At 50.9% G+C, this 12007-nt stretch overlaps 1 protein-coding gene across 3 annotated transcripts in view; it reads right to left on the reverse strand.

Moving 5' to 3' along the window:
• Positions 1–207: 207 nt before the first annotated feature.
• Positions 208–12007, reverse strand: part of Atp2a3 (ATPase sarcoplasmic/endoplasmic reticulum Ca2+ transporting 3) — a 31484-nt gene continuing 19684 nt past the window's right edge. Inside the window, exons 15-22 of one of the 3 annotated variants that reach the window (XM_085695267.2) lie at positions 11672–11892; positions 10773–10975; positions 10104–10189; positions 6049–6182; positions 5128–5245; positions 4627–4748; positions 4228–4290; positions 208–1577 (exon numbers count right to left, since the gene is read on the reverse strand). In XM_085695267.2, the coding sequence (XP_085551393.2) occupies positions 1514–1577; positions 4228–4290; positions 4627–4748; positions 5128–5245; positions 6049–6182; positions 10104–10189; positions 10773–10975; positions 11672–11892 (1011 nt within the window). In that variant the 3' untranslated portion in view covers positions 208–1513. Of the gene's footprint in view, positions 1578–4227; positions 4291–4626; positions 4749–5127; positions 5246–5922; positions 6183–10103; positions 10190–10772; positions 10976–11671; positions 11893–12007 lie in introns of those variants that run through there. The other 2 variants (XM_048448689.3, XM_087910338.1) reach the window with 2 other exon arrangements.

Consider the following 12007-nt stretch of genomic DNA (forward strand, 5'->3'; position numbering starts at 1 on the left):
CAGGCTCAGGCTCACCCCATTTCTGCTACTGAGGTGTGGCTCTGGTCTTGTGATTCCAACTTAGTGTTTCTCAAAGCCCCCTCTTCAGGTAAGAGATGAACTCTGACAATATGGGGATCCCAGACATTGACTTTGTTGGTTCTTGGTGAATGGGTACCTGGTAGCCACAGAGATAGGAGCCCAGAGTTCAGACAAGATGCTGACAGCTCCAATCCCCCAGACACACGTTTTATTTCTCTACCAGGAAGCATGTCGGCAGGTGGGCACAGGGCTCCATTCAGGTCAAGCCATCCCTCCAACTCTGTTTCTTTCTGAGGCCCCTCCAGAAACCCGCCAGAGGGGAGGGAGGACCTGTGAGAGAGTAGGCTACCAAACACGGAGTTCATCTGTCTGCAAGGCAGGCCAAGGGGGCTTTTGTTACTGGAAGTCAGGACAGTGATGTGAATCTTGATTGACATATAAAATAATCACATTGTTCACACTCGAGGAAGAGCTAACTCACGCAGACAGGCACTTACTCTGTTTTCTGTGACACCTAGCTAAGTTTTTGTCAAAGGAGCAACAGCAGAGTTGAGAGGAACAACAACGACAGCAACAACAAAAACCGAGTAACACCAAAATCAGTTCATCTGCTAGATCCCCGTGAGATGCTTTCTTTCAGTGGGGAGGTAGGGCTAGGCAGTCCCGCTTGGAGCATCCATTCTAGTGACGTCTTTTTGACTCAAAGGTGGATGGTGGGAAGAGAGGGGCAGAGAGTGATGCCAAGGGTCCAGGAGGCTCAGAATCACCCAGCCCTGTAGCGAGCGGCATGGCCTCACACCAGGCTGTGTGGCAGGACAAGCTGACATGGACCCAGGGATGTCTGGAGTCTCAGGCACCAGGGACATGGACAGTGAGAGGTGGGAATAGGGTTGAGCCCAGTCAGCCAGTCCAGGCTGGTCCAGCCCCTCCTCCTGCTTCTTGTGTTCCTATCTGTCTGCGATGCTTCAACCCCCTGGGGCCGGCACACATATATAAACAGACACAGGATCCTGCTCTCAGAAGTGGACTTGGTGGAGGCAGAGCCAAGTGGAAGGGGCTGCCCCTTCTTGTGAGCACAGCTGGGCCCAGATGGTCCCCTCTGACTTCTTCCCACAGCTGATCAGGCTCCAGACCCAAACTAAGCAAGAGGTCAGAGTCTGTAAGCAGGCCCCCATGAGTCCTCCATCAGGGCAGAGGCACCAGTGACCAAGCGAACTAAGTGAGCAAAGGCCCAGCCTCCAAGCAGGGGAAAGGTTGTAGAGCTGTGGGGGAATGTGTGGTGGCCCTGCAGCCAGCTCTGGCTTATTAGCCGCCCCTCCTGGGCTCAATTTCTGGGCCAGAGCTGGAGGGAGGGATGGAAATGGAGGCAGGAACCTGGGATTGGGCCTAGAGGTGGTCGCTGTTTCAGGCCTGTTATGTCCAGCAGGGTCCAGTAGACAGGTGGCTGAGTGTGGTGGCAGGGGTGGGAACTGGGATGAATGTCTGGACACTATCAGTCCGGTGGCCATACTAAAGACTTCTCTCTGATCCCAGGACTTACTTCGGGTCCTTTTTTTCTGGAGAAAAAAAATATGAGAAATCATATTAAGATGAGGAGTGAGATATGTAGGGTGCCCTTTCAGCTCCCCCTTCAGTCTCTCGCCCTCCATTTCTCCAAGGCCAGCCCCCACTTGCCAAGGCCTGGAAATGTCCATACCTGGTCTATCCCTAGCCTCACTGAGCCCCAACCCCAGGAATCCAGCTGCTCTCTGTGTGTCCCACAATACTCTCAGAGAAAACGCTCATATTTCTTTGTTTGGAAAATGTTCCCATCACTGTTACGTCCATAAGCTGGGGATCTTTCTTGCCTCCTCCCCATCCCATACGGTCTGATTTCAACTGAACACGCTCAAGCTGACTTTTACCTTTGCAGCCCATACAAGGACTAAGGGGCCAATTCCAGTCCGCCTTGCCTGAATACCTCCCATCTACTGCTGGCATCACACAAAACTCCCAGTCTGGCCCCGTCATCCTTTGAGTCATCCTTCACGTGGCTCCACTGTCCTTAGATGAATTCTAGGTCCACCTTGTACCTTGAACTCTCCCAGATCCAACCCCTCTCAGCTTCTCCATCCCAGCCTGCAGCTTCCTGACAGTCACTCAGTCACACCTGAATAGAGCCAAGGGTGGAGAGAGAGGACCCCCAGTCCCAAGGCTGACCCTAGATCCACAATTCTCCTCAGGACATATCCTCGTAAATTACAGAGAAACCACAAGCGTCAGGCCTCAGTAAAACTTCCCTAAAAGGCCACTCAGCTGGCTTGGGAACGTAAAGGGTCCCCTCTCTCACCCCCGCCCTGCCCAGCGTTAGGAGGCCCAAGGGATTGTGGCCGCCTGCCGGCTCAAGGCAGAGCCGGCTGGACTTCCAGCAAGCACATCACTCCCCAGGGGCAGTCACAGGTGCCCAGCCCAACTCCTGAAGACCTGTGGTCACTCTCTCTCAAATAAAACTTCTTCGAGACCATGGTGGTCACCATTTCAGGTCAAAAAGGTCAGTAAAGGTGTGGCTTGGGTCAGTTCGTCCTGGGCCAAGATTTCTTCCTCAGGCCAATTTAGCATCTCTTTTGCTGATATTCTATTCTAGTATTGCCTCAAAATGTTTCTAGTTGTCATAGCCCCCTGCCCCATGCCCACACACCTTTTATGGTCCCCACTTGAGAATAACCAGGGCCTTATCTTGGCATGCCGGCTTTTCCGTGTTCTCTGGGCTTCCCCTTTATACTTCAGGTACCAGCTCCAGTACAGACACCTCAGCCCCTACCCTGCCAGATTCTTCTTTGTCTATCTAATCTACTCTAATCTGGAATCTTCTAGCAATTACCCTTAGCTCCAACTGGGCGGCACTCTAATCTCCCCCATCTAGCCCCCGCCCTTCCATCGGGCCCAGGAATCCAGTGTGGAATTGTATCCCAGACACAGGGTTCCCCCAAGGGAATGAGAAATTTTAGCCATAGGGAGACATTTTTCATTTTTAAATTTCCACAAAAAAACATGCTGAACTCCTTGGCTGCTGTGGTCACCAGGGATGAGCGATGTCTCCCAAAGAAGACAAAACAACCTCCAGATGCTCATGTTTCTAGGGGGGCAGGCTTCGCAAGTGAGTTGGTGTGGTTGAGCTGAGTATGGAGGGGGGGTTTCCTAGGGGACCCTCCTGTGCTGTCTGCCCAGAGCTGGAATTCTTTCTTCCCCCCTTTTACTTTCGACTTCTTGAGACAGGTTTCTCTGTGTAGTCCTGGCTGTCCTAGAACTCCCTCTATAGACAAGGTTGGTCTCAAACCCACAGCTCTGCCTCCCTTTAGAATCTTTCAGAAAAAAAAAAAAAAACAAGATAAAACATTATGTAAATATTGTAGGGCAGAGACAAGTTTTCATTAAAATGCTCAAGTGATGCTCTGGTTCAGTCTGAGTACATCTGAGTACAGACAGTTGGTACCATGTCTAGCTGATGTGTTCTAGCTGGCACATATGGTTTGGGGAGTTCTGGGATTGAAGGAGTGTGCCATCACTGCCCAGCCAGAGCTGAATTCTGACATTCTAGTGTCATACCCCTTATACCCATTTATTTTCTAGCTCGTGTAGACCAGGCTGGCCTCGAACTCACAGAGCTCTGCCTGCCTCTGCCTCTCGAGTGCTGGGATTAAAGGCGTGCGCCACCACTGCCTGGCCATTCATACCCATTTCTTCAAGGCCTTTCCCAGGTCCACTCAGGGCAAGCCCAAAAGAACCATATATGGAGGGGCAGAAAGGCCTGGTCCAGCTGCCCTCAGCCCCACTCATGGGCTCTTTGAGTCTAGTCATTCCTTGTACAGACCTGAGAGGCCAGCATCTCCAGAGAAGGAAAGGCTCATTGAGGTCCTTTTAAAAAGACAATTGTTTTCAGTACCCAGTAGATTTGGTTAGCATGGGGGGTGTGGGGGCCTTTATGGAATGTCAGGCATGGAATTTATTTATAGCCTCCACTATTTCCTGGATCAGGGGTCACATTCCAGCTAGAAGTGGCCCCCAAAGTCCCCGTTGCCCAAAGAAAGTCTTAGCTCGTTGCTGGGCCCAACCTCTCCACAGTAGTGTAGAGGCCTCTCCGCACCCAGCCCTGCCACTACCCATCTCTCCTGGATGACGACAGACCCTCCCTTGTTCCCACCCATAAGGTGACACCAAGAAGCCAACCCAGTATGGCATGGGGTCCTGGAAGTGGTCAGTGGTTGCCTACTCCAGACCTGCACAATTGTCCTGAAGACTACCTGGATAAAGTCAGGCCAGTACAGGGAGGTCAGAGGCCAAGGCAAGGACTACCACAGCATCTTATCCACCTCTGTGTGTGTGTAAGGCGGCAGCAGTGTGACCCTGAGCAGTGTTCCCAATAGGCACAGTCAAGGTTCCTACAGTGCAAGACACCTCTCAGCAACGTCTTGGGCCATAGCCTCCAGGATCCTTTATGTCCTCCATGTCATGATCCAAAAATAGCTCTCCTACCATATACCTTGCATCCACTGCAGCATGGCGGGTTGGGGGCAGAGGCAGGTTGGAGGAAGCCAGTGAAGACATGGAAGGGGCCATGCCTCCCACTTACCATCCATGTGATTCCTGGACAGGTACTTGAGGGCTTCATCGAGCAGGATGACGGGCAGAGACATCTGGAGCACCACCCCCCACTGCCGACCACTCAGTGGGGTCACCTGGAAAATGAGCTGGTGGGGGCAGGGAGACCGGTTACAGGCTGCCAGCTGTGTATCTGTGTCATCCACCCAGACTCCAACGGGCTCTGTGGGCATGTCCTTCCGTCACACCTTCACCTACGAGGTTTCTCCAAGGATATGCTATCCCTTGCTCACCTGATCCTTCCCTGGCCCTGCCTTCTACTCAGGCCAGGCAGTTCCCTCAGTGAGAGGGCTTCACCTTTTCTGTCTCCTGAAGGTGAGGACCTATCTGGGGGATGATGGCTTGCCACATCCTGTCTCTCCTTGCCTGCTGTCTCTCCTGTCCTTCAGATGCCTTCCATTATAGACAGGCCTAGGAAGGAGGAGACCCCTAGTGTCCAAGGAAGGAGGAGGCATGGGGGCAACTCACAGGCAGGGGAGGCACCAGAAGGATGAGGAAGTGCAGGGCCATGGACATGACCACAGCCCCCAGCAGCCAAGGGTTCAGCCAGGGCGGCATGCGCAGCAATGACTGGTTCTCGGAGACGCTGCCAAAGGCACACAGGGACTCACTCAGGACACGATATCAGGCCACGGTGGGCCCGCCCACTTCAGCAACCACTTTTCTACCTAGGTTGTAGAGCCAGGGTGGGTATTCTCTGCACACCCCATTCACCCTAGAGGCCCCTCTCAGGGCTTGGACCCACATTCTCTGTCCCTCAGGTTCAGTCCTAGACCTCCATTTCAACATAACCCAGACCTTTCTCTCCTGAATCCCAATTTGGGTCCTGCTGACTCTCAGAACCCATCATGGCTTCTATGATCCACAGATCACAATCTTTTCCTTTTTAATTTTTTTATTTAAATAACATTGTTTTCATTTATTTTATATACCAACCGGTTTCCCATCCCTCCTCTCCTCCCATCTTATCCCCTTTCTCATTTTTACCTCCTCCTCCCCATCTTCTCCTCCATCTCCCTACAGAAAGGGGCAGGCCTCCCATGGGCTTGCATAAAGCCTGGGACATCAAGTTGAGGCAGGACTGAGCTCCTCCCCTAACCCAGCATGGGGAACAGGTTACCGAAAGCCTGCTTAGCGTCAGGGAGAGGTTCTGCTCCCACTGTGAGAAGCCTTACTATGAGATTAAGCTACACAACTGTCACACACATGCAGAGGGCCTAGGTTGGTCCCATGCAGCCTCTCTGACTGTTGGCCGAGCTCCCGTGAGCTCAGCAAACCTCAATCTTCAGTTTCCTTGGATCCCAATCCCAGTACCTTTGATCTTACCCCAGTCTGTCTTGGACTCTTCTGACCCTTAATCCTAGTCCAGCATCCCTCTGCCCAGCTCACCTGTTGAGGGCGTTGCACATTTCAATGGTCACAAGCACAGATAAGGCCATGGTTGTGGGGAAGCGGGACTCAAAGACCTCACAGTCAATGCCAGCAAAGAGTGGATTGTCTTCAGAGCACTTCAGGAAGTTCCTCTGAGGACAAGGTGATAGGGCCCAGGAGAACGACTGTTACTGAGGTGCTGGATGGAGGAGAGGGGATCCTTGCCCCAACTATGGACACACCTGAGGATGACCAGTGAGCACAGAACTGCAAGGGATGGGTCAGAGAGGGACTGTCCTGGGGTGGTTGTTTGTGGGTTATGGGAGTAGCTGACGTTAGGCTGGGGAAGACGCTGGGAGCCCACGGGATTGGAGGAGGGTTCAGGCTGGGATTCCTGGGTCTCTGAAGTGCAAGAATTTGAATGGGGGATCCAAAGAGACCCCATAAATATACAAAAGCACATCAAGATCGATCAATACAATTCTGCTTAAATAGAACTGACCTCAGAAGTAGACAAAACCCACATGTGCCCTCTTCAATGTCATCATGCAAGGTTCCATTCCTACCTCACTCCCTGCTCCCTACTTTCTACTTAAGACATAAAGAATGAATTGTCAGGGCTCAGCCTTAACACGCATTTCCTCTGTAATTAGAGAGCTGTTAGCGTCATAAGGAATTCTCCCCCCTCCACTTCCTCCAAGAGAGCTTGCTTTCTGTTCACTGGCCTTGCTCAGCATCTCCTGCAGTAGGATGCCAAACTGAGGATGTCTGGGAGAATCGACTTGGTCTTCCCCACACCACTGGGATGAGAGCAACCTACAATTCATAACTGTTAGTCTGCCTGGGTCTCCCACCGTAATTCCGTTCTTATAGGTCTCCTCTGAGCCTGAAGATCTTTAAGGCCAGGGCTTAGTATTAGGCATTGTGCTGTACAGATAAATCCTCCAAGAGAGGTCTGTCTAGGGACAGATGTTCTGACCTAGCAGAAAATACAGCATTGTTGGCTCTGTGCATGAGCTTCCGCTGTCACACAGGAGAAAAACTATTGACAGCTATGGCTTGGCTAGAACTCTCCTAAAAGCTGAGACTACATGCACGTGCCCCCCCCCCCCCACCACACACACCCAGTTTACAGAGTGCTGAGAACCAAGCCCAGAGTGTCACACGCGCTACATCACACTCTACCAACTGAGCTACATCCTCAGGCCAATCCCAGCCTCAGAAACTGAGTCAGACCCTTTATGGGGTCACATGACTGAGTATGGGTGTGGTGGTTAATTTTAACTGCCAACTTGACGAAACTTAAAATCACCTGGAGGGAACTTGTAGACTGGGTTGCCCCATGGATATGTCTGTGGGGCACTGTCTTGATTATGTTAATCAGTGTGGGATCCCAGCCTGAAACTAGGCAACAGTATTCCCTGGATCTGGGTCCTAGACCACACAAAAGCAGAGGAAGTCCAGCTCATTAGCATACAATTCGTGTTCCTCTTTAATGGTGAAATAATATATATACCAAAGAAACAGGTTTTGTTGGTGGTGGTGTGTGTGTGTGTGTGTGTGTGTGTGTGTGTGTATAATTTTATGTGTATGGGTGTTTTGCCTGTGTGCATGTCTGTGCACTATGTGTGCTTGACCCCTCAGAGGCCATCAGATCTCCTGGAACTGGAGTTACAGACAGTTGTGAGTTGTCACACATTTGCTGAGACTCTGACTCAGGCCTCTGCAAGAGCAGCCAGTGTTTTTAACTGCTGAGCCATCTCCAGTCTGTTTTTGTTTGAGACAGGGTCTCACTATGTATCTCTGGCTGGCCTGCAGCTTATTTTGTAGACCGGACTAGCCTTGAACTACCAGCAACCCACCTGCCTCTGCCTTCTGGGTTCTAGGATTAAGGTCCAGCTAGCAGAATTGCTTTAAATTGTATTTACTCATGATTTACTATTATTAAATAATTGACTTGTGCATGTATTTTAATACCTATATACGCTGAGTCATATAAAAATAGAAAAAGTTTGAGAAGTTATGAAACTGGAGGCTGGAGCTATCTTGGTGGCTTCAGAGACCCCAGGTTCGGCTCTGAGTATCCACATGATAGGTTACAACTGTAACTACAATTCCAGGGATCTGACTCCCTCTTCTGGCCTTTGTAGGCACCAGGGACATATGTGGCATACAGACATACAAGCAAGCAAAACACGCCTAGATATAAAACGAAAAACAACCGGTGCCGGGTGATAGTGGCACTTGTCTTTAATCCCAGTATTTGGGAGGCAGAGGGGAGGCTGATCTCTGGGAGTTAGAGGCTGACCTGGTCAATAGAGAAAGTTTTAGGACAGCCAGGGATACACAGAGAAACCCTGTCTTGATAAACCAACCCTTCCCAACCCCCTCCCCCTCAAGAAATTAAAAACAAACAAAGACTTTTTTAAAAGTCTTGAATCAAGAGTGTTCTCTTTTGGGAGCTTCCTCAAGGATCCCTCCCCTGAAATCTGACAGCTTGAAACCGGAAAGATGACAGAGGCAGGCAGGTCCCTGGAGTTCAGGGGCCAGCTAGCTTAGCTGAATCCATGAATCTATGAGCTCCAGGTTCCGTGAGAGACCTTGTCTCAAAAAAACAAGGTTGAGAATAATCAAGGAAGATACCGAATGTCAACTTCTGGCCTCTGCATACATGTGTACATGTACCCACACAAACACATAAATACCAGACAGAGACAGAGATACAGAGAGGGAGAGAGACGCTAGCGACTCTAGCCTAAAGTCCCACCTCAACCTCCTATGGACGCACTTCCCACCCTGAATAGGATTCCCCATTCCCATGCCTCCCCCCCCCCCCCAGACTGTCAGCTCTTTGTAGAGATCCCCTGACCAGCATTCCTATAGCCTCAGTAATTTGTGCCCAGGCCACAGTGAGTGTTTGATGGGTATTTCCTGACCAAGTGGCTGAGTGAGAAAAGAAACGACCTAAGGACAGATGAGAAGAACACATTACATCAGGCTGACTTGGGACTGATGGGTGGTAGGTCTAAGATGTCTAATGTAACTCCTAGGTATCAGCTGAGTGACCAGGCAGGTGCTGTATCTGAGATGAGGTCAGTATGGAAGGAGACAGCCTTGGTGTGGGCTTTACGGCTTGCATGGGGCCTATGAAAACTGCAGAGGAGGTAAACAGCATGCATGAGGTGGGATCTCAGAAGACAGGAAGGAAATCCCTGGAGATTTGGGAATCCTTGGTCCAAAGCAGTTGGTTCTCAACCTGTGGGTCACGATCCCTGGGTCAAACATCTCTTTCAAAGTTTCTATGTATCAGAGACTTACATCACGACTCATAACAGTAGCAAAATTACAGTTACAAAGTAGCAACAAAAATAATTTTATGCCTGGAGGGTCACCACAACTTGAGGAGCGATATTAATGGGTTGCAGCATTAAGAAGGTCGAGAACCACTGGTCTAAAGGATGGAAGCAGACAGTGATTGGGCGGAGGCACGGGTCCACGCTCTAGTCCAAAGCTACCATGGTAGCCAGAGGTGCTGAGGTGATCAGCCAGGAACTGATCCCTGGCTGAGGACAGGAGGGGACGGATATTAGCCTTTGAAGGAGGATGGGTTCTGATCTGTACTGTGGTGAAGGGGAAGAGATGGTCTCTGAGTTTGAGGGCTGCTGGGTACCAGAACATGGCCCTAGAGCTACCTCCTCTCCAATAATGCAGGCGGTATCCATCAAGGAAGGGCCCCACCTTCTTCAACTACCCTTGTCCACTGTTCTGTGATGTCTGCGTCAAGCAAAGGACCAGAAGGACAGACAGCAGCTGAGAGGGTGTCTGGCTTGTTTCTAAGAGTTGAACTAAGCTAGGGCTGTTCCACACTGTGCTGTGTCGTGTTTCATTAAGCTGGGGGCTGTACTGCCCCTGTGGGCTTCCAGGTCCAGCCAAGCTACTTCCCTGAAGGATGTTACCCATACCCAGGGATGGGAAAGGACAGCTGCAGGCTGGTCATGGAGGCTGAGTCTCTCTCTGGAACTCCCTCAACCATGTAATCTATAAGCCCACCTGCCTAGTCTCTACCCACTCACCAGCTGATAGAAGGTGACTTGCGGTCCCTCAGCATCATACAGGAACCACCAGGTGGCGGCAGCCACCGTAGCGAGGCCTACATACACTGTGGAGGAGACATTGCAATCAGCAGGTGACGTTCTTTGCATCCTTGCCCGCTTCCCAACCACTCCTTGAATTTTCCTCTTCCTCCATAAACCATCTGCCCTGTGCCAACGGTGACCCTGAGTGGCAATCTCATCTGCCATACTCTTGGGCATAGGGACTGATCTAATTTGCACTAATAAAAACAGGCTTGGGACTTTTATAAAAATAAACCCCATCTCCCTCGGCTGGGGAGATGACTCAGTGGACAGAATCATGACGATCTGAATTTGGATGCCTATCTCCCATGTAAAGGCAGGATGTGGCCGTGTGTGCCTTTAATCCCAGTACACTGGGTTTGTAAGATACAGATGGGAGGATCACTGGAGCTTGCTGGCCAGTCAGTCTACCCAGCCCACCCCTCACCAAAAGCAAACTCCAGGTTAGTCAGAGGACTGATCTGAATTAGGAGAGAGTGACAGACTAGCCATGCCCTGTGCCTAGTCTTCTCAGTCACACGAGAATCTGTTAGCAGAAGCTGGCTGAGTTGCACTATTTGCAGTCTGCAAACCTAGGATGCTCCTGTGGTCTGGGGCACTGCTCACCTCCAATAGCCAAATACCGGAAAAAAAGCCAGCCACTGATGAGAGCCTCACGGGGGTTCCGAGGCAACTTCTCCATGATGTCCAGATCTGGTGGGTTGAAGCCAAGTGCTGTGGCTGGGAGGCCATCTGTCACCAGGTTCACCCAGAGCAGTTGCACAGGGATCAGGGCTTCAGGCAGGCCCAGAATTGCTGTGAGAAAGATGCTAAAACCAGAGTCATGGGCTCTAGCCTGAGCAGACCAACTACCACCAGAGGGGCTGGCTCTACCTCTCACCCCAGGCTGAAGGAGGGGCCCTCCACATCTTCCTCTGCAGCACAAGGGGGAGAGCATACTGGGTACATTTGCCCTTTGTGTCTAACAAAGGGCAGTTGGTTGTGTGCACACACATACCACATGCCCAATCATCAGACGTGTGTAAACACCTGACACCTGTCATACAATCACATAAACAAGTAAACACAAGCAATCACCCATGTGTTGGCTCCAAAGTACAAAGGTGCGGAATCCACATGCATTGAGTACACACAAGCTCATAGAATCCAACAGGCATCTCCCCCATGCAAACAGAAATGTGAACAAAAGCACACTCTGGTATACATTCTGCTTGTGTTTATACCCAATGCCACTTAAGAGCACAGTGCATTCCTAAGCACAAACCTCTCACCTGAACACACTATAAATACACACACAGATCAATGCATGCATACGTGTAGACACCCTGTTGCCCTGTGGCGAAGCTGCTTCTCCATTCTTATGGGTCTCAAGTGATGAAGAAGGAAGCCCAGGGCTGGAGGGATGGTAGAGGATGCTGGAGTGTACCACAGTCGGGGGGTAGCCTTCTCAGGGACATAGAGTTGTTTGGTACAGGGGTTTTGGAGGAGGGAGCATGGAGCCTCACCAGACAACCTCGCCAACATTGGAGGAGATGAGGTAGCGGATGAATTGCTTCATGTTGTTGTAGATGGCCCGGCCCTCCTCCACTGCGGCCACAATGGAGGCAAAGTTGTCATCAGATAGTACCATCTCTGCTGCTGACTTGGCCACAGCGGTGCCTGAGCCCATAGCGATGCCAATCTCTGCCTTCTTCAGAGCTGGTGCGTCATTTACCCCATCGCCAGTCTGTGGGCCAGGCCAGGTAGGACACACCTGAGAAACTTGTCTATTTCCTCTTATCCCAAGCAATTCTACTGTTAGGAGATGTCCCCAAGGACTCAGACAGGTGGACAGAAGAAAT

Source organism: Myodes glareolus, chromosome 9 (genome assembly GCF_982192425.1).
Source record: "Myodes glareolus chromosome 9, mMyoGla1.1, whole genome shotgun sequence".
In the NCBI taxonomy this organism is placed as follows: Eukaryota; Metazoa; Chordata; class Mammalia; order Rodentia; family Cricetidae; genus Myodes; species Myodes glareolus.